Here is a 22,922-nt window from a genome sequence, read left to right as displayed (position 1 = left end):
GATGCACTAAGTACCTGAGCTCTGAATCAAGCGGAATACTGTTTTAGATCGTGTCACTGAACTCGAGCGTAACAAAAGGTTGAGACAGCACCTAGCTGCAAACAAATACTTGAGCAAGCTCGAGCCACAGTTGGATAGCTAGGCCAAAGGGTGCTCTGGTGGAGCCCAAACCCTACCAATTTAGACAAAGAAAACAAGAGGTCAAATTCTGCACCGAGCTACCGTCTCCCTTATGGACCCTAGCACCCTTTATAGCTTGAACAAGTGACCATTCATGCCAAATCACGAGTATACCGGAGCATCAAAGGAAACATCAAGGTATTGCACACACTGAAACACACGCACTGAAGTCAACTGTCACCTCAAGGTCACCTGCAGTGGATGGCAGGCATGGTTCTCAGATCAGGGCACTTCCTCCGGGCTAAGAAATCACCTGCTACAGCAACACAACCAAACCTCAACCAACCAACCGAAACAAAAACCTTGCCAAAACTCCTTAATGCATGTGTGTGGGTGTGGGGGGGTATGGGTGTGCACGTGCGTGCACCCACAAGGTCAAAAGAGGCTATTTCATTCTGGGCTCCACGTAAATTTTATCTCCATCCCGAATGCCGTAGGAATGCAGTGCTCGCGAGCTGTATTTCATCTCCTCGGGACCAAAGGGAGCTTCCTGGTCCAAGTAGAAGAGCAGCATGTTGCTTGTCGACAACTGCACAACAGTTTTTAAGTGCTTCTTCAATTCTGCCACAGTCTGATCCAGACGGATCGACATCTCTTCCACCTTATCCTGGAAGTGAACCTCCACCTTCACGCTGCTCTGTGGCCGAAGGTCCACCACCGCCAAGGGCTCCAGCTTCCCATACTTCGTGACCAGCTCGTGATACCTGTAAAATTAAACGTGTCCAGAGTTACAGCAGAGCTGCTCATACGGTTTCACAAGTCAGTTTCTGTTTGACATTATGATTCTACCTCACTTGAGCTGCCATTTGATGCAAAGATGCTATTAGGTTGCAAACCTTGGCACGGAAAGTACAGTGAGCGGATGACAAGAGGGCGAGCACAGATCCCAGGGTGTGATTCGTTTAAAGCCCAGAACTCTGATGAGAGCTAAAAGCAGAACCCAGACAGAAACGAGCTGTCCTCATCCTCCATAGCTGGCATATGGCTCTTCTGAAACATCTTGCAGTTTAACTGGCACTTCAGTCAAGGTGGGAAGGATGGATGAGGCTCTTATGAGTCAAGAATATCGCTGAGGTAGCATTCAAAGCATAAGTGCATCCCTCTCTCCATACAAGTCTCCCTTTCTCTCCACTGAGCATGGCATCACCAAGGTCACTGAATCAAGGCAAGCTGCCACATGGATTGGAAGCTGAAAACAAACAAGGGACTTCTTTCCAACTGAATTTTCCTAGCAAAGCCATACATTCCTTTCTCCTCGGAGCCAAGTTCTCTGACTGTTCCTTGCAAGGCCCATCCTGGGAAGCCATCTCCTGCAATGGAAAGCCCATCTCACCCTCCCACTCCCTTCAGCAGGTATCACTCCAAGTCTGCATCTCCCCTGCCTGGCTGGGAAAGAGGCGAAATTGGCCACACAAAACACAATGTGATTGAAATGACAAAGACCAAGAGCTGCTGAGAAAGGTAACGTTTCAGGGGGCCTCCTGAAAGCTCTTTTTGTTCCCAATCCGAGCCTGAGCTGAATGCGATCGGTGCTGTGTCACGGCCCCTGGTGAGAGATGATGGGACCTGGCAGGCTGGGTGACCCCAGGGAGTCCTGCTGAAGGCAGGAATGTTCCTGGAGAACAGCAGGCCCTCTGTCTGCCGGGAAATGAGGTAAGGGCCACAACGCACTAGGATTTCCCCAGTCTCACAGACAAAACGAGCCTTCACCAGGGCAGAGCGCCCAAAGGCAGGCTGGTGCCCTGCTCTCACAGTCACCTGGGCAATGATAGGATCAGGCCTATTGCTTTGGAAAAACCATTAGTGCTGAAAGGAGACAACACACTCCCCATATTTTACCCACTGGGCTACTGCCTGCAGTAAGAGCAAGTGCTAGCCAACGTGTCGCCAGCGGAGAGGAGATCTTTGCAGCACAGTTTCCGACACCTCTGGAAGGATGTGGTCAGCAGCAATGCCTGACAGGAGAGGGGCAAAGAGCAAACCTGCCCTTTGCTGCCTCAGGCTCTTGGACCACTTTGGGTTATCCCTTCAGCTCTCACCATCTCCACATGCTGCAGACCAGCAAGCATTTCTTACATGCCAACTAGAAGCAGTGCATGCGCTGGGGAAACTGCAGTGAAGAGGGCTGATGGTGGGAAGAGTATAAAGAGGGGGACAAATTTCAAGCCTGCTGACAGAGAGAAGTACCATGAGTGGGCTAGGATTACCCAAATGCATGCTGTAAGTATGCAGAGGGTCAGGCGATGTTGTCTTCAATTTTCTCATGATGAGGAAAGGCAGAACAAGCTTTGCAGCCTGCTCCTTGTACACTAGCTGCAGCCTGCAAACAAACTTAGGAGCCTGAATGACTGGCTTCCCTCAAATTAGTAAGAATGAAGGCACACTGCTCATATGGTTCTTTTGTACCCCGATAATAGGCACCCTGGAGACTTTCATAATCACCCCTTGCAGGCTGGCAGTCGCTGGCTGCTAGAGCAGAGGATGCTGAAGAACTGAGCGTGGCTGAAAGTGTCTCTGATACTCTGCAGATAAACAGCAGACCAGACAAGCGGAGGACTCATTAAAAACCCACAGACACAAAGATGTCAATCAAGAAGACAGCCAATATTGGACTGTACACTCAGCGTTCCTTTCTAACCCACAACATCCAGAGAGAAAGAGAGATACTATTCTTTCCATTTCCCTCCTTTCTGATCCCTTTGAGCTGCAGCCCATGAAGACAGGCAATGCAAGCAGAGGGGTTTGCTGTGTGCTGTTCACTTATCGCATGCTGCACCTCGACAGTCTTGAGGGGGGCTGCTTACACTCGTGAGGTTTCCATGCCCAAGTGTGTCTCCTTCCTCTGCTTGAGGCAGCACTGCAATGCAGATGCCATACCCCAGCAAGAACATGCATGTGTCCTGACTAGATTCTAATTATGAATCACCTTCAGAGCGACCACACCAGATTTGGGAACAAATAAGAGGAAGCTTTAGCAATAAATACACACAGAATCACTGCAGCGAATGCCAGGTTTCCCTTCCTACAAGGGCTGCTGCATGGGTCCAGGAACTGAAAACCAGCCCTAGGCACTAGGGACACTCTCAGCCATCTGCAGCCTTGTTAGAAAATAGTCTGTAGTGGCACACAACTCCTCCAGAACAGAACAACCCTCTTTAGCAGGTGCATAAGTCCCTTGGAAATGCTTCACAGATGAAGGGATTCAGACAAAGAGCCCATTGACCAAGAAAAGGGCAGTAACAGTGTTTAAAGGTTAAGAAATCAAAGGGGGAGGTAATTCTCCTGTATCTTAGCGAAATAGCATAAAGCTACATGTTGGTCATATCCAGCTTTTTTGGATGGGGTGAGATATTAAGTTATTTCTTACATGAGCTCCCATCTGGAAACCAACCCCAGTTGTGTGTAGTACTGTGTGCACAGAGCCTGCTCCCAAAGTCCATGTCCTAACAGTATCATCGAGCTAAACCCCACTGTGTCCTTAACAACATATGGGTCCTGGACACGCAAGGGACCTGTCACCACAATACCCAGAGACACAAGCCCAGCATGAAAAGATTCAGAGCCTGGCATCGGTTCATTTAGTTTCCCTTTTGTGCACAAACCCTTCCTGCCGAGCTCGGGGCTGCACACGCGTTCCACCAGGATCAAAGGGCTACTCGTACCTTAGTTCCCCTCTCAGTCTGCAGCTGAATATATCGTTATTCTCCTCTTCTAGAGCCACAGACACAGAGACACAAAACAGTTTTGGGAGAAATCAAATGTTACGGAAAATAATCCATTTCGGGAGCAGCACCATGAGCTCGCGGCCCCTGTCCCCCATTCCTCTCCCCTGCATTCTCCGCCTCTGCTGCAATTCCTGCCAATATTTCTTGCCATTTTTCTGCTTCAAGGACTTTTAAAATTGCAAGCAGGACTTGTCCTCAGAGAAAGGCACCAGAGGGATCACCAGCTGTCTTGCTTCCCTGACTACATTAGTACCACTTGCCTCTGAAGTGACCCCACTATGCCTTCAACAAATACAGTAATCGCTGGACCTATTAGTATTCATACAGAATGCCATGCCCTCATTCCCCATTCCAGCCTTCCCTTGCCCTTATTGTATTGGCAGGTCGCATACACAGTGCTTTCAAAAGACAAGAGTCAAGCTGGAGGAAACACTGGCCAGCCAATGTAAACACCAACCAGATTCCATTTGCACCTTTGTCATCCATACCAAGCCATACCTTGGACCTTCTCTACCTCAGTTTGTCCCTACCTCTGCCTGTCCCCTATGGAAACACACACACTCTTGTCCTACTTTCTTTCTGTAAAGAGCAAGCTCTGAAGCTTTGTTGTCTGTAAAGCACATGAGGATTCCAGGGCAAAAAGGCACGTAAATGCAGTGGCTTGATGTTCCATGATCCTTCCGCAGCCCATTAAGAAGCAGTAAGTAGATGCTGGCACAGAGAAGATACCAACTGAACAGCATCTGTCAAAGTTCATTAGTTTACCAAGATAAACGGATCATTGGGCATACTTTTTTGGCAAAGAAAAACCATCAGATTTGCGATTTGTGGGCCTGAAAGTGAGGGGACAGCTTCCCATCACCAGTCACATTCCACACACCAGATGGTCAAGAGAATTAGACGCCCCGGCCTGGCACCAGAGAACACGGTCTGTACTGGCTTGTGGGGACTCCCAAACAGAGGTGGGTTATGAAGCTAGCCGTCAGGGAGGCCAGGAAGCAATGAAGATCGTGAACTGAACAGTCATGTTGTTTAATGGCACTTGACACAGACACTTTAAGGCTAAAATTGACTCAGAAGTGATTCTACAAGTCATCAGACAACATTCTAATATAACGACACTAACTAAAACAGGTTGAGGAAGGCAAGACAGGAGGAAGGCGAAGGATGGCTTTTTCATGGAACAGCTAACCTGATGTAACATCCTCTGTTCTGTCACCTCGCCTTTTGCCTTGCTGCCCTTCTGCCCCTGCTCTCCACTCCATGACAAAGAATGCGTACCTGAATGGGACTTCCTCCTCTGGGAATTCCATGTAATATCGGATGAAGAATCGCTCCGAGTCCTCTCGCTCCCCATCGGCAACGATGCTTCCATTAAGCTTGACGATAGATGGCAACCTGCATGCAGCAGGAAGAGAAACCCACAGGGTGACTGACAAGACAGTCACCACCACACTCAAATCAAGGCATTTTCACTTCACCACGTATGTGCATCGTGTGCACGGGTACGTATCAGGCTCAAAATTCACTGAGAAGCAGAGAAATAAGACTTAACATTGCCACTACTCCCATTTTCCAACACGACAACAAAAAAACAAAGCTCAAATCTTCCCAAGAGGTGGATTCATACCAAACCCTGTCTCCTAACAGCCTCTTCCTCCAATTACTCACTCCCAGCCATTCACTGCCATGGAACTCTTCTAATGAGCAGAATGAACAAGGAACAGACCTGGCTATTAGCAGCTTCCTGCGTTCCTCAGTGGTGTAGGACTGCAGCAAAGGGATTCCTAGCAATTTCACTTCCTCGAGCTTGGGAAAAGAATTTAACTTGTCAATGTCTTCCCAGCAATGCAGACCTGCTCAGAAGAAAAGACTTGCTTAAACAAACACAGATAATACATCGTGTATCCAAGATAACAAGACAAAGCCAAAGAATATACATGACAGGCGAGCGTCAGCTGCTGTTTGTGGGAGAAGTCAGCTTTTTGATCATGATGCACTGCAAAAAGTCTCTTTCATTTGCTAGAAGACAAAACAGTTTCAATTCACTCATGATGGTTTGGAAGTCTAGAAGGATGATCTCCACGGCTGATTAAGGAGCTTAGTTTCATGGAGTCTTTGGCCTCGCTGCTGACAACAGACTAGCATCAGTTGTGACGGCTGCATCTATAAAGAGATGCTGCCTTACGTAGTATTAAAGTTGTCAGGACTTTGGTCATTCTAGACATCACTAAATAGCCATCAAATAGCTTTACCTCGCACACATGACCACCTTGAGTCCCATTTCCATTCCTGACCCAACAGTAAAACAGTCCCAGAAGCCATCCAGCCATTTAATGAAAAAGACTTTAACTCAATTTCAGTCCCCTGAAGACCTGACATTTGGGATAACAAAGCAGGCAGAGAGGGTAAAATAAAATAGGATTGAGCAGCAGTTCAGCCCTCATTATGTGCTGAGATCAACACTTCTCATCTTCTCTTCCCCTTGCTGTGACTGCAGAAACATCTTCTGCGATGCTTTTCTGATGACTGTTCCAAAAGCTTACACTGGCAATGTGAGTTAGAAGACTGGTTTCTCTGAACAACATCCAACAGCTTCACCCACACAGTACAGAAAATGAGAAAAAACCAGAAAAATTATTGGTTTCAATAAAATCAGGGTCTCATTTGAGCTAAGGAAATGCCAGTTGCAAGCCAAAACCATGTGTCACAGCCTCAATTCAGAAGAAGGGGCTCTTTATAGAGCAGAAACAAAACTCCTGAGTATCATGGCAGGCAGAGAGAGTTTCCTTTCCCCATAGCACTCAAACCACCTCTGCCAAGTGTTTAAGATGCTCCTTGGGATTTCTATTTGACTTTCAGCTCCCAAAACATCAAAATGCAATACAGAATCCAGAGTTCTTGAACACCTGGCATCCAAATTGCAAAACTACTTACCACAGGAGCACTTGCCTCTCTGTGAGACAGTGCTTTCAAATCCAGCTTAACAGGCTTTTCTTCTCCTAGTTAGCTTTAAGCTTTTATTATATGGATTCCTTGATGCTTACGTTGCAGAGCATGTTAATAAATTACCTTCTACCTTGGCTAACACTTAACTATCACTTGCACAGCATATAAAGCTGTAAAGAACAGAAGATTACGATGCATTAAGTACTCCTGCAGAAGAACTTCTGGCATACATGGCAGCTCACAAGCACTCACAAGGAGCTGCCCTGCAGCTCCTGCTCCCTGAGCATGGGGTGTTCTTCCTGACATGCCAAATGCTGCTTCTCTTTCTGGAGCGTTGGCTGGAAATTCTCTGGGGCTGAAATGTAAAAGCAGCCTCAAGTATAACTTGTGAGCTTCTAATAACTGAGCACACATGATAGACAGCTTCTGCTGGTGAATGTTCAGCCCTCACATGCCACATACCTACACAGACGCTCATTTTTACCCAGAATAAAACAGGGATTAAAGGCAAATGGGATGCTTTCATCCCCTCCACAGCCAGACATTTATCCTTCTCCAGCCAGGAGCATCTGAGGCAGGGACAGGAAACAGAGGGGAAACTACTAATGTAAAAAACCTGTGGTAGCTCATTTTGAGTAACTGCTGGTCCATGCTCCTCTGACTCATCTTTTAGATAACGACTAACCTCAAAAAGCAGCAGGTGAAGCCCACAGAGACAGGCAAGTTGATTTCTTGCCTGTTTTCCTCTCCTAATGCTACATTCTTCCAGTCAGGACACTTTAGCACATCTGCTTGCGCAGCCCTGCATTAGCACCATTAGAAAACTGGACTTCACCATGCTAGGTCTGTTGGGATTACATTTATCAACAGCTTTTCGATTCTGCAGAGAAGCAGGACAGACTTCTCAGAGGTCACTGGGCATTTTCATCTCTACTACAGCAACAGAACTATCCCAATGGTTCAGACTCTTGCTCAGCACTTCGGCCTTCACCTGCCCTCTCTCATACTTTGCAGGAAGCAGTGCTGACTGCAGGCTACTGCGTGCCAACACAGCCTGAGAAGCAACCACCTCGAGGCCAAAGTTTCAAAGAGCACAAAGCAAGGGTGGTTTTGCACCTACTGAGGACAAGAGACTCAAATCAGCTGCTGCCACTTACGCAGAGAACAAAAAGCGTAGTGCTTCCAGGCTCTCACCTGACTTGTGCAAATTGATGGATCGCAGGTTGGGGAACAGCCTTGCTAGGGAATCCTCTGACTCTTCAATGGTCGTGAGGTTGTTGTTAGCCAGGATAAGTGTGTCCAGTGATGGAAACATAATGCCCAGTTTTCGAATTTCAGTCCAGTCTTGAAGATTATTGTCAGTTATGTGGAGCAATTTGAGAGACTGACAGCAAACTGGAGAACAAGACACTGTTTCATAGTCATTAAGGCACAGAAAAAGCTCCTCCAAGCTGCACAGGGGAAGAAAGATCAGATCACCATCTCAACATGCATCGAGATCTCAGGTACAAGGACAAGCACATGTGATTTTAACATGACTTTCTACAACAGCTCTTATGTGATTTCAGAAGTTGGTGTAGAGAAGACCTTTGAGCACTCCGAATGGAGCACTTGGACTACATCTCTGCTTCCATTTATAAGCTTCCTCCACAGATGAAAACCACCTCCAAGCATTCCCCTAGCCCCCAGTACTAATCGTGTAACACACTGCTCTGGGTGGTGTCCCACATTCGTGCCCACCAAGCCACCAACCCAGCTCCAGTGGTGATTGGTACCTGCTCTCAATGCTCACCACTTAATTTAGAAAGGTGTTTTTATACAACACGGGTGATGTTTTTCCCCCCCCATCACTGGTTTTGACAAAGATCCCCATTAAAATAAAACCAGGTCCCACTAAGTTTTCAGCCAACTAAACCAGCTCTCCTAATCCCAGCGAAGTGAACATTGACCATGCAGGTTATACCGCTGTCATCATCTCTGCTCACAAAGCCATATAAAGAGGGATCTGTTATCAAATCGAAGCCACTGAGGACATCTGCAGAAGCACAATGCCTTTGCCAAGGTGGACTGTAGCCAAGCCACACAAATCAACACTTTTGCACAGAAAAGCATGATGAAATATTACTTGACAAAGGGCCAGATCCTCAGACTTACATCTCATTCAAAAGCTATTAGTACAGGTATGCACTGCACCATTCATTCTGCAGTGACTCAGAGGAAAGCATGTCACCTCCTACATTGTTGGGTCATTATCCCTCTCTGGTATTCAGATTTGGACAAGAAGCTCAAGGCTTTGCAATGCCACAGAAGTTCAGCTTTTAGGACAATGTAAAGTATTTACCTGGCTGGTTCCTAAGCTCCCAAAGAAAAAAAATCCCTTTTTCCTTAGTTATCATGTTTATATCCTCACACTCCTCTCATCCCTCACCATGTGATTTGACCTGCGTGCAGAAAGGACCCCTTTCTATGCCCAACTCCCCACGCTTACTCTGGCAATTCCTGCAGGATTGTGTGGACTGTCTCCCAGGAAGCTTTGCTGTTGTTGAGCACAAGTTTGCGGACACCAGCGAAGGAGCCAGCACACCTTCTCTCTAAAACGGACAAACTGAGAGGGTTGGAACTCAAGTTTAGAAACTCCAAGTGGGGAACGTTGGACACAATTTTACTGACCTAAGTGGGGAGGGAAAAAGAGAAAGAAATGTGTTTCAGGCAGTAATCAAACCTCATGCAATAATATCCCGTCTCCTAAAAGCGGGGCCTTCGGAATCACCACAAGCCAAAGAAATTATATGGGGGGAAAGAAATAAGGCTTCTGGATCACTACCACCTGTAATTCATACTCCAGCTATTCACTGATCTAAATCGATTGGTTAATTGCTCATTCACCTCAACAGTTCATTTAATTACACTCTCCAAGCAGCTTGATAAGAGAAAGCCGGTCTCTTGTGAGAGGTCGTAAAATCCACCTCAACACCAAGATTAAGCAGCAGCACGCTACAGGAGCCAGCATACTGGACCCCTCTTTTAGCAGGAAGGGAATAGGCACATCTCTTGGGTTTATGACCAACACTCCGATCACTTGCTCAACTTGCTTCCCACTAGCCACAGACCCCTCCATTTTGCCCAACCTAAAAGACAGAAGCTCACTTCTGTACACATACAATGAATTTCTTACTCCATCATTCTGAAAACAGCAGCTTTCTTGCAATCAATCCCATTTGGATGGGAGGAGATGGGGCAGACTATGACATACACAGGTCAATAACAGGACCCAGTTGCTAGCAAAGGGCAGTTTTCTCATGCAGAGGTTGAAATCAAGTGTTGCGTACGTGATGCTGGAGGTAGTTAGTCTGCCTCAGAATTAAGACAAGTCAGGAGACACCATCCCAGCTCTTAGCAGATATACCCCTCATTAAAAACCATCTTCCCTGGCTCTAATCCCAACAGACAAGCCTAACGTCTCTCTCCTACTCGCTAATACCTTCTAGGCTAACAAGGAAATAACAGGAACAGGGAAACCTATCCTGCTTCTGGCTTTTCAACCCCTGTGCCAGAGCTGGGATGCTTCTGCAAACACTGAGTTCACTACCTGTTTAAAGGCATAGAAGTTTGATGCACGTAAAGAAGAAACACATTAAAATTATTATCTTGCAGATCCTGCTCTTTTCCATGTATTTCCAACAATAATCACTAACATAAAAGCAGAGCATAAGCCGGTGAGGAACTGTTAACAATGCCTGAACACACTGCAACTGGTTTACTCATATTACACTGCATTCATCTAGCATATTTCACCCAAGCACTTCAGAGGATTTTACAATAGCATTTAGCATTAATCAGTGAGTCCTCAGAAATATCCTGGTTTGCAGACAGGGAAACGAAAGAGGAGAGAGAATCAATACAGAATTGGTAGCAAAGCTGGGAATCAGCTGCCATTACTCGGACCTTGTTCTTGCTCTGTTAAAAACTGCACTGCTCATTGACCTCCTGACATTAGAAATGCCAGTACAAGTGCTTTGCATGATGAAGATATATATGTGTACATGTATTTGTCACACCCAGGCCAAGATTGTAAGTCACGAGGTAAATGGATTGAAGTGCCCAAATGGATTAAATTCATCACATGCATTGCTTAGTCAACGTCAAAGTAAATAAGCATCAGCTTCAAAGATGAGAAAGAAGCCAGAGAAAATGGAAATCCCTCTCATTTAAATGAACAAAGCACTCTTCTAACCTGCATTTGCAGTCATAGTAATAGCTCTCAAAGTTACTCAGAAAGATGCACATGTAACCATTTTACCTCATGCCAGTCTTCCAGTTTATTGTCAGAAAGATCTAGCTCAGACACATGAGCACAGAAGGCAGCGATTTCATTCTCATCCCCTGCACACGTTATGCCACAGCTGTTCAGCACTAGCACGCTCGGAAGGTTGAGGCGATCTGAAACAGGGGAAAAGATGCCCTCCGGTCACCATGGCATTGCTTGCTTTTAGAAGGTAACAACAAGCACAAACAGGACATTCAGCAAGAGAAAAGCTCTACCAGTAATGCCACAATTTGCACATATTTAAGGATCTCAGGATAAACATGGATTTTTATAACAAGTGACCAACAACAATCAGGAAGTCTTCTTTTGTCTAAACATGTAGTACCACTCAGTATCAGTGCTCTTCAGTTACCACATGTATTTCTGTTCACATGGCAGCAAGGATGGGCCAGTCTTCCATAGTTTGCAGGATGGCTCATATCAGTTCTTGCCAGAACTTATGCTCTTCCCCAGGCATCTGCTACTGCAGATAGGATACAGGACTAGGTGGACTGTTAGTTGCACAGTCAGACTCCCTTATGCTCTAGTACTTAGCCCACTTGTGGTTACTAACAGCAAGGATGTATTTTAACATTTCTTTTCTAAGCTTTCCCTTTTCAACAATGTAATACATTCAACGTTCTTACAGCCTGGAAAATCTTATGTCTCTGCTCTGCCTTCAACATTTCTGTTTTGCTCTAGTTCCTGCTCATGCAGGTAAATGTTCTGGCAGCTATTTCGCAGGCAAGGACTTGGATCACAATCACAACCTCATTTGGTAAGGCCAAAACCTGACAAAGTTTAAAGCTGTAGATTTGTAACAGGAAACCACTTCAACACAAGAAATCCACATTTAGGCAAGGCAAGCCATTGGTCTTACACTCTTTTGCATATAATATGGCTCTCCCACCTCTGTGGAGCATCAAAATTTAACAGCAAGGTTTTTCCTTAAAAGGTGGCTCTTTTTCTCTCTCCCTCATACTTGATAGTTACACAACTAGAAAGCAATTCTAGCAGCAGGCAATTATCTGGTGTGATCAGAGTTTGCATGTTTCCTGCAAACTTGTATATTAGCATTCGGCTTCTTTAAAGGATAGTGTTGTACTTTGGGAATTAGTTATGATACGCTTGCAAGTCACATCTCAGTCACATTTTAGACTTCCAAACATGCCCTTTTCCCAGCATCTAAATGGCTCAGTTAAGTGGGTGCTCACACACCGGAGAGAGGGCACTGACTGAATAGTCCATCAGGCCAATTTCCTGTTCATGTTAATTTTGAGCTACACGCTGTTCGTTTTATCCTCAGCTGAACTCAGGCCCTTTTTTCTCCCCTGTCAAACCCAGTAACTGTGAACTTCATCCAGCTGACTTCCGTGGCTCTTTTCCCCTTTGGGGCTGGCTATGATACAAATTGACCTGACGGAATTTAAACTACTCTTAGAGATCGAGATGGGGCAAGCGGTTACACAAAGAAGAGGCAGTTCCACTAGCATGTGGCACCGACCTCAAATTCAGATCAAGTGTTATGTGTTTAAGTGATCTCTGCCAAAATACCCACAGTTGCAGCTAATAATAAAATAGCTGGCATCACTAGTCTGAAGGTAATGAACTCCAGGGACTGCTGAGCCCTCAAAAGTCAGCACTGCAAGGGGCCTTATTTCTATCTTTCATAGACAGAGTCCGATTCTGTCATGCTGTAGGGAAACTTACTTTTTACACCAACTGGTTTAGTCACTAGATCAACTTTCTGTCTTTGTTAGATTCCAGTCTTTCAGCTCTTCACTAAGGAACACATTATAATACATCGTGATGTTTCTTCTTCTGGTTAATTCAGAACAATTCTTCTTTCAACCTAAGAACAACCAAGAAACTGATTGCACCCAGAACCCCACAGACGCTCAGGAAGACCACAAGCCTACCTTTCATAGGGGAGCCCTGGGGAGTTGCTGGGACATGCACCCCCATACCAGGTCCACGACGATATGGGAAGTTCTCAGGGCTGTATTTCTCACAAAGAACTTGCATGAAACTCCTTCCGCTGGGCTGGTCCATGCTCTCTTCTTGGACTTCTGGTTAGCACCGAAAAAAACAGAGCACATAAACAGTCAGCGACTAATAATCATCTCCAGTAGCGGTCCTTGGGAACACAGGACAAAAAGAGACCAGATGGGTCATAGGTTTGACTTCTGAACTACAGATGAGTCTAATAGGTCCTATTTCCAATCCAGAATTACAGTAAAACATTACTACCTGAAAAGAAACCAAAACCGAACAGAGGGCCTGAGCTACACAAATGTGCTTTCAGTCATATCCCAACAAGCCAAGTATGAGACCTCCTTGTCCCACATGTTCTTACAGGCCAATTGCCAAGGTGCCCCGGGCTGCAAAACAGGATTTCTGTACCTCCCAAGAGGACTGTGAGTTACTCACAGGTATTTTCAAGCATGTTTCCAGGGCAGCAAGGAGGGGAAAGAGCAAGAAGCTGTTTATTGCTCAAACAGGTGTGTTCGCCCTGTAACTCCCCTTTTCTTTAACTCAGGACTTTCAGTTAGGATCAGCTTTTTGGATGGAGAAAAAAAGAAAAGGACAAAGGATCCACAGCTCTCTGTTTATAAAGAAACACTCTGCAAAGCAGGTTATGGTTTGCTTTTGCAATATCAGCCTAACATCCTCTGCTAGCAAGACTTAGATCAGCTGGCTCAATGGGTGTCATGGAAATACTTGAGTTTGATAGTAAGCTTAATCAGGATACCTCAGTGCTCTCACCTTCCCTGACAGTGGCTCATTCAAAGCAAGTTTTGCCTCAAAAGAAGCATCATCATTTCTTCTCTGACATTAGCAATGAACTACACATCTTCCATCCTGCTTGCAAACCTGTTCTTCTAATTAGATCCCAATTGCTGTGTCACGCAACACTCTCAAGCACATATGAGCACATCATTTGGCCAGTCCAAAAAGCCAGTTTTGCCAATTCAATTTTGCAGCTGCTTAATGTATCTGGAAGATAAAAATGCCCTTCATATCTACGCCTGCCACAGAACAGACAGCACAGGAAAAAGGACTCACCACACTGCGGGCTGCTGACCTGCCTAGAAAGATACCAAGTGTCAGCTGGAAGTATATTTGGCACAAAGATACCGTGCTGGTCGGCATTCTGCTGTACCCTAGGTGAAACTAAGCTTATCTGTCCTACTTTCCTGCACATGGTCTGAACTTGACATTTTATAGTTTTCTGGATAATAAAGGAATTTAGCTTGATACATGCATAAAAAAAGGGCACCACATTGCTCCCAGGCTTCACGGAGGTTGTGTAGGCCAAAGCAGGGCCTGCTACCAGCCATGGCCACGAAGGAGAGATCCACATCCACGGGTTCTAACACAAGGCACGGATCCAACTGCAGATTTCCTACAGGGTACCATTAGTCATGGAGCAGCATTTTCACTAAGAACTGCAATAATTACAGTTCTAGTATGCTAGCAAAACCCAGCTCACACAGATACGCACATTCTGCACCTAAACCTGCACCTCCGGTACTCCTGGTGGGAATCCTTACTTCTGAGTTCGTGGTGGGGCCACATGCAGGTTGAAAGCCATGTTGCTAACCAATACCTAATTAAAGTTCCTGCCTGCTGCCATAAACTTTCCTTTAGATTTATTACAGGCAAGGATAGATATCAAATCCTGAGCAAAAGTGATTTAACTAAGGTTCAGGTTCCCTTTGCTGTGAATCAGCTGTTTAACAAACTCTACTTCTTCATAAACAGACTAAGACACTTCTATCACAAAGGACTTCAGTAAAACATGAAGCAAGCTGACTGAAGCCCGTTATAATTGTTGTATTAAATAAAAAGTTTACATGTCATTAAGAGGGACTTAAAGTATAGGTCTTACTTAAAAAAACCCAACAAAACACCACACCTTTTTCAGCCCTCAACTTGGCTGATTCATATCTCAAACTTAACTTCTTGTACTCTCTATCTAGAATGAAAACCAAATCCTCAAATGGAAGTTTGTGTTAGGAACAAGGCATTTAGTTTTATGCCACATCATTCCGCATGCTACAGGAACAGTCTGCATTGACAGCCAAGGCTTTAGGCTGAAAGGCCTCATTTCAGAGAGGTTTTGGAGCTCAGTACTGCAGGACAGACAGACACTGCTCTCTAAATGCACATTCAGACATCCTGGTCTGGAAATTCTGGAACTCCCCCATGCATAAAGCCGTTTGTCCTTCACATTGCTTTTTTCATCAACTCCATTCCCCTTTATCTGCTGAGCAAACATCAGCTGGAAATCCCAACTGAGAAAGTCACCTTTACATCAGAAAAGAGGCAAAAGATTGTGTTTTCAGCTACACTCTGAGAGCAATCCATAGTGAAAAAACCACCCTAATGACATTTACATGCAACAACCTTGAATCACAAACATTTTCTTTCTCAAGCTATACTTTTGCATGCCAATGCCATTGCCAGATGACAAAGCTGTCAGGCAGTGGGGGCAGTCACCTTTCCCACTTCCCTTCACATTTCACATTCACTGTAATCATCTGTCACGCACGTGGCTCCTCTGAATCACAACAATTGCTCGAGAGCACGGATTACCAGAGTATACAAAGAAAGCATGACACATTTCAAGTGCATGTTGTCTGTCCAAGGGCAGGACGGGGCGATTTGCAAGGTGCCCATTTCCGAGTGCTTTCCTGCTGACTGCAGAAGGCACGACTCATATCCCGAAATAACTTTGTGGTTTCTAAATGACAAACGTACGCTGCAAAAGCAGCGCTCGAGTCTTTGAAAGGTGTCAAGGAGTAGTTTTTGTTGTCCGTGTTTAAATGCGCTGCCGGAAGGCTGTGGCTCCAGTGACATACAACATGGCAAGTGTCTACAAAGAGCACGAGCCTGACTTAAGATCCACGGCAGCTTAAGTCAGCCGATGAGTGAAGTGACAGGAGAACAGCAGAAATGACATGAAAAACGTCTCCATCCCCGTGCTATAAAAGCCTAAGAGGAGAACAAGAGACCCTCCAGGAGAATTACATCACTAACACCATTCCAATGAACCCCAGTGCCACTCGAATGCCCACAGAGCACGTCCTGACCAGCCACGCACCAAACACACTCTGACATGTTTGGACACATGGAAAGCAAAGCGTAAGGAATAGATGCCACAGAACCAACATCTGTCTACGAGAAGCTGCTGCATCCTTCTCCTAAGACATGATTCAGGGGAATTATATATGAAGTGATCTTGACAGATAGATAGATGAACAGTATCAGGGTATTTATCAACTCCATTCCCCTTTATCTGCTGAGCAACCATCAGCTGGAAACCCCAAATGAGAAAGTCACCTTAACATCAGAAAAGAGGCAAAAAATTGTGTTTTCAGCTACACTATGCAAGCAATTCACAGTGAAAAAACCCACCCTAATGACATTTACAAGCCACAACTTTGAACCACAAACATTTTCTTAAGCTACACTTTGGCACGCCAATGCCACCGCCAGATGACAAAGCTGTCAGCAGCCACCGACCCCCTGAGCCACCCAAACCACACACCACCCTCCGACACGCCACCACTGAGCCAGCACCCCCCTTGGGGGCTGCTGCAGACACAAGCTCCACGCACCACTCGCCGTGCAGCCCCTCTGTGGGCCCGCACCCCGGGGGTCCCCATCCCCGAGCCCCCGAGAGCCGCTGGGCCGGCCCGGCCGCCTCGGACACGGATGTTGAGCGGTCCCCACCGCCCTGAGAGGGGCCGGGCGGGGGGAGCCCGGTGGCAGCCCCGGTTCCCCCCCTCCAGCACCCCCGGCCCCGCTCACCCAGGCCCGGCCGGCCGCGTCCCGCATCGACCCGGAAGCAGCTCGGCGGCAGCCAAACATCACGTGAGGGAGCGCGGTCACATGGAGACGGGCACGGCGGAGGCGTCGCGGTTGCTATGGAGACGGGGACACATCCCTCCATCCCCTCAGAAGGACCGCGTCCTCTGACGTCACCTAACCGCATCATGACGTCAGAGAGGGAGGCAGGGGGGACACGACAAGATGCCCGCAGCCCCTTATGGCTCCCAACCCACCCTAAGGGTGCCCATGGTACATGATGCCTGTTCTCGATGTGATGCCAGCCTTTGAGCGCCCCTATGCAGGCAGAGCTCGTTCCTTATCTGCCCTGTTCCCTCCTCTGTGGTGGCATCTTTCCTGCGGTGGCTGGTCGTGACCTCAGGAGGAGGAGGGAGGATATCGTGACATCAGGAGGATAAATCGGCCAGGGAGTAAGGACAAATCTGCCTAGCAACAAGGCAGGTTCCTCAAGGAACTTGTGCTTCCAAGACAAGGAACCCGCCAGGTTCCCCATCTCCATCCTTATAAGCATCAGGAACTGCCCGAAACGTGGCCTCGCCTTTCCTGCATTTTGGAAGAGAGCTGCATTAGTCATGGATGAATAGCTGCAGCACATCTACACGCTCTCCCCAGCCTGTAACATCATCAGGACAACTTCATTCTGTTACTTACACACCCTGATTTATGCACAACCCACCGAGGCAGCAGAATACAATGGCAGCATTGTGGGTGCTACCCAGAATGTGCTCAGAACCAGCTCCCGGGGTGTGTATGTGTGCGAGACTGGTTTAACTCCTGCTCTGCCATTCTGCCTCACTTCACACTGACTCACATGCATAGATTTGCAGTCAGGAGGCTAAAGCAGGAGACAGACAGCTCATACTACATCAAGGAGGCAATTCTTCTGGGAACCCCACAGCTAAACCAGCAAAAACCATCCACCCCAAGAAGCAAAGCGAGCCTCTGGCAGACCACTGCCATTGGAGCCATCAGCACATTAACACATTAGCTCCAACTGCAAGGTTAAAAGCTGCATCAGGCTTAATCAGAAGCGCCCCAACATATTACCGCGCCTAACATTCAGCAACTGTTTCCCATTCCCTGCTGCTCCTTGGTGCTGGGACTTGGTTCACACACAGCAGCTTTTTAAGTTAAATATTGAGTATGTATCTTCAAGACACTGGTGGAGAAAGTCTGAGTTCCCTTGCCTGATGCAGGATTATGAAAGATACACATTACTGCTGTTCATCCTGGGGCAAGTTCTACCATTGCCACTAAGTGAAAGGGTTCAGGGTTTTCAGGTGGCACAGTCCAAATTGCATTCACTATCTCCTTGTAATTCTGCTGTGTGGCACCATGTCATCCCCGGACTCCTTGCAGTAGAGCACGGGCAGCCCAAGCTGTCAAGTGCTGAAATATATGCATGGCTTTCACAGGTCTGACTTCCCTTTAGCAGAGAGAAAAACACTTTGGTGTTCTTTCTTATTACCCTGTTGACACAACATTGGTTTTATTCTGTTCCTATGTGGGCCAGCTCAGATGAACACTGCCTTGCTAATGCTCCATAAAAAAACATCTACCTGCATGCTCTGAATGGCTTATTTGGTTCTTTTAATACATTCCGGAGAGATCTTTGTCTCCATTTGGTTTTCCTTCCCCCGCTACTTCTCGTATCTGTTTCAGTGAGATAAAGAACTCCATTGCATTCAGAGGCTACGCTCTTTTGCTAACAATCCTCGTGGTTTTTGCACAGCTTACGAGTGCTATTTAGTTGCTAGAAGGCAGACAGAGCATACTTTAGCTGGTAACCGGCACCAGCAAGCTACATTTTGGTTTGAAATACATTTCAATTGCTGCTTTCTATAGTTACAGATCAACTGGATATAGCAGATGTCCGTGTTAACCTCCGCTAGGTCAGTGCTGCAAGTGTGAGAAAGTGACCGGTGTATCCCCTGGCCTACATTAAAGACCATTCCAGCAGGGACTGGACAAGCCAGGAATTGTTAACACAATACAGCCTTTCACCTCTAGAGGCCAGTTTGAATTCAGCCCAAGCTAGGGCTGCTTGAATGTGCGTATCGTCTGCTGGCTGTCCCATTGTTTGAGTGAAGTAAGTTTGATGGGTCTCAAACTACATCTCCCCATCAGACAAGTATCCACTTGCTGAAGCTTTTTCTACCATTGCTCATCCGGGGTGACCCTTCCCTGGCAGGCTCCACTCTTTCCCACCACAACCTCCCTCAGGATTAAAGAGGCCACGGGAACCAGAGTTACCTCTTTACTTGCTTCCTCCCTGTGTGGTTGTGCAGGAGATGCCAATGGTGGTATTCAGCAATGCTGGAGCTAGTTCGTGCACACATATAAGGTGTCAGTTAAGAGGCATTCACCCAAGGGATGTGTCCATTTTGGGTGGCAGAGCAACCCAACCCCAAATTCATTCTTTTCGAGCTGGATCTGATCAACTTCAGCAAGAAAAAACATCCTCAATATCTGAAAATGTCATTACTCAAGCTCATTACTCAAGCTTCTGATGTGTCACATGTCACCCACTCTCAAGGGGGGCATTTACCAGGGTCCAAGCAGCTTCATGGGTTCGTACATACTGAGGCCAGAAAGGAAGTACTGTTAACGTCCAGAACATAAGCCACAGACTCCCCTAATTTCATTCCCGTGTGATCTGGAGCAGATCTTTCGGGCACAAGAATATGCATGCACTCTTGAATAATTACCTGAGATGGAGAATCAAACACAGTCTATGAAAAATCAATTAGTTACTATCTTAATGAGGAAAATAAATAATGATAATAAAAAGGCATAATTCTAGTCGGAATGAGCCTCCTAAACGCAATTACTTCCCAACCTATACTTATAACGTTCAACAGGTCTCACTGTGCGCAGGGAAGCAGCATCATGTCACATATGGGTACACAAGCCCACTGAGATCACAGATTTTCTCCAAGTTGTACATGGAGATAATGGCAGCAGCAGAGGAAGGAGCATCTAGCAGACTCTTCTGCTTATCAGTGTAATTTTCCCTATATTTAAATCACCAGAGGTTTAAGGGGGAGGAGGAGGGAGAGGATTAGAAACACACACAATTTTCTACTTCTTTTCTGTAGCTTTTTGATCCTTTCGCTTCTGGGTTTGGCAACTGCAACTTTCTTCATCCTTGGAGATTATACTTCCATTCCTCAAAGAGACTTCAATTTTCTCACAAATCTCTCTTCCTTTCACTTAATTTAAACATTTATGGCCAATTTCATGATTTAATAATGAGAAATAAAATTGGAGATTTACTAAGTGTCGAGAGAAGACCTTTCATTTCATCTGCGGATTAAGAAGGGAGTTAAAGGTGTGGATCCTGTTAGCCATGCTGGCCTAACCTAAGCTCCAGCACACTAAAGAGCCCAATCCTGAGAGATACTGAGTGCTCTCTGCTCCCATTGAAGCCCTGTGAACTCAGAGCACATTGCAGATTTGGGCCCCTTAAAACGCAATGACAGTGCATAAATCTATGGCAGCGCTGTCTCATAGATGTTTTGCTAATAACTTTAAAGCCTGACATTCATTTTACGCTACTGCCAGCCGATCAACTCCGAGCAGCTTCTCACCACACCATTAATTTAAGGTAACAATTCACCAGGATCTTTGGTTCCACACAAGCGCTTCCCAAATCATTTCTTCAGTGTCCGTCAATTATCTGAGACTAATGCACCTTGAAGTTACCTTTTAGAGCAAACATTACTCCATGGTCATAACTCTAAAATATTATCAGGAGCCAAAAGATAGGAACGATGCAGCTTTCAACTTCAGAAATTCAGACTGCATGTTCAAATGCAGAAATAAAAAGTAAATCAGGATGCTGGTTCAGCCTGAAGATCTGCTGGATTTTCATAATTTGGCAATTGCTAGGCATGCGCCTAGGACCAAATGGACCTTTGAGCCTTTTATTCATTTGATTTCATTTTCTGGATGACTACTATTAGATAAAGGCAGCTTTCTCAGGTACGGCTGCAATGGTACTGGCCATCAAATTATGGCTGCAAATCAAATCTTGCACACTCAGGGCTAGACTAAGCTGGCTGCTGTCTCACCCTCTCCATCACAATGTGGATTCTCTCCCATCTCGCATGTTAGGAAGTGCAGCAGCATGGCAAGCTGCTCCCTGACCCAGCCTGAGCAGCAAGAAGGGCAATCCTGGGCATTGGTTATGCCCAGTGCCCTTCTCCTGTTGACTCCGGATCTATCCCTGCTATGCAGCACAGCATGGCACCCATCTGCTGCACCATTTGGGGCACATCTCATTTTGGACCATGATCTCCAGTCTGTTCTGACAACAAAAAGGATACTAACAGACAGAAATGTGTCCAGACGTGAAAATGGCTAGGTCTTCCTCTGCCAAATGCTCTGGATTCATAACTAGTTGCTATGATCAGACAGAAGTGCCACTGCTGTCTGACTTTGGAATGGGACTTTGGCTGGGAGAACAGGGCAAAACAGAGTGAGAAATGTCTCTTCCAGTCTTGTGTGTGCAACAACTCCATTACAGGTCTGGATCTCATTTGGAGAACGATGCTGGCTGAGTATGTAGGCTGCCAGCATTCATAATAATTAACTATTAATGTTAGCAAACACTTGGCAAATCTCCACCTGCTTTCATCCAGAGCTCTCAGAGTCCTTTGCAAACATGAACAGATTAAACCTTGCCAGACCCCCTCGAGTCCTACACATTAATCCAAAGAATTTCCTCCACTTCTATTCTCTGACAGGGTACTTAGTAAACACGGCGAGGCTGGGAAGCACTCGGGTCATCCCCATTTTACAATGCAGAGGAGAAGCCCAAGGTGCTAAAGTGACATTCCCACTGTGGCTTCCCATCCTGCAGTCAGCACCTCAAACCCTGCACCATCCTTCCTCCACTTGGCAGGTCTTCATCCATATCTCACTGTCAAGACAGTGCAAGCAGGAAAGGGATGCAGGCTTAGCCCAAAGCCTGTCGTGGATCAGCAAGCTGGTAGAGCGATAGCTCTACTGTTGTTCTTGCTGCTGGGATGCAACAGCCACCACAGACAGAAATAACTGTGAGCAGTGTGGCCCTGCCAGAGCATAGCACCCTCTATGAGACCATCTCCCATTGTGCTTGCTATGGCTTGGTGGCATTTTTGCCATCCTTGCTGCAGCTTTCTAACAGCTCTTCGTGGACACGAATTTGTCTAAAAATGAACTGAAAAAAGGGGGCTTCATTCCAGAATAATGATGCCTCCTTGAAACGTAGCGTGTATATAGGGGAGTTAAAATGAAGCAGCTTGGTCAGAGTAACTATTATATCTGCTAAACCAGCAGACTTCTCCCACAAAGACACTCAGAAAACTCTGTTTTTACATTTGAGGTCTAGCTTCAAAAAGGAATACCCATCCATTTGACCCACTCACATGGCCAGCAGTGTGCGGGGGCCATTTGAAACAGCCAGCAAACCAACCTTCCTCGCAGAAGAAAGCAATCTGGTCCACAGGACCTCAGAGCGCAGACACTTGCTATCTTCCTGCTAATGTCTGGCTCCCTACCACGTTGTGACCTCCATTTGAGCTGTCTAAGGGCTAAAAATGTTGTGGTGGATCAATGGGTTCGGAATAAAACCAGAGGCTGTGCGTTCACCTCCTTGTCCCAGTTTAGTTCAGCAAGCAATAATCAGAGCATTCTCTACAGCTAACACGCAAAGGTATTTACCATAGACTCTGGAAGAACAGTCAGTTTTAGGCAGGCAGCTCAGACATCTTAGTGCTCACCTGAGAATAAGAGGTCTTTTTTCATTTCCTTCCCTAGTTCTTTCCCCTCAACTGCATTCACTGTTGGCTTCGAAATAAATGGCTTTAAATCTGAGCTCAGCAAGAGCTAGGCCTGAAAAGCCAGAAGACTATATTCATGAG

General features: G+C 46.2%; 1 protein-coding gene across 3 annotated transcripts; it reads right to left on the bottom strand.

Moving 5' to 3' along the window:
- Window positions 1-277: 277 nt before the first annotated feature.
- TBCEL (tubulin folding cofactor E like) lies at window positions 278-17,076 on the bottom strand. 3 transcript variants are annotated; one of them, XM_030505329.1, is made up of 8 exons: window positions 16,978-17,076; window positions 13,080-13,239; window positions 11,155-11,294; window positions 9,343-9,524; window positions 8,049-8,305; window positions 5,635-5,761; window positions 5,187-5,303; window positions 278-884 (listed from the first exon to the last, which is right to left on the bottom strand). In XM_030505329.1, exons 2-8 carry the CDS (start codon window positions 13,210-13,212, stop codon window positions 566-568), a joined length of 1,275 nt encoding a protein of 424 aa, XP_030361189.1. In that variant the 5' UTR covers window positions 13,213-13,239; window positions 16,978-17,076; the 3' UTR covers window positions 278-565. The 3 variants fall into 3 exon arrangements, with proteins under 3 accessions (XP_030361189.1, XP_030361191.1, XP_030361190.1); XM_030505331.1 differs by having other exon boundaries at window positions 13,080-13,229; window positions 16,978-17,043; XM_030505330.1 differs by lacking the exon at window positions 16,978-17,076 and adding an exon at window positions 13,411-13,586.
- Window positions 17,077-22,922: the final 5,846 nt, after the last annotated feature.

Source organism: Strigops habroptila, chromosome 17 (assembly GCF_004027225.2).
Source record: "Strigops habroptila isolate Jane chromosome 17, bStrHab1.2.pri, whole genome shotgun sequence".
Lineage (NCBI taxonomy): Eukaryota > Metazoa > Chordata > Aves > Psittaciformes > Psittacidae > Strigops > Strigops habroptila.
This window is presented reverse-complemented; position numbering and strand designations above follow the sequence as displayed.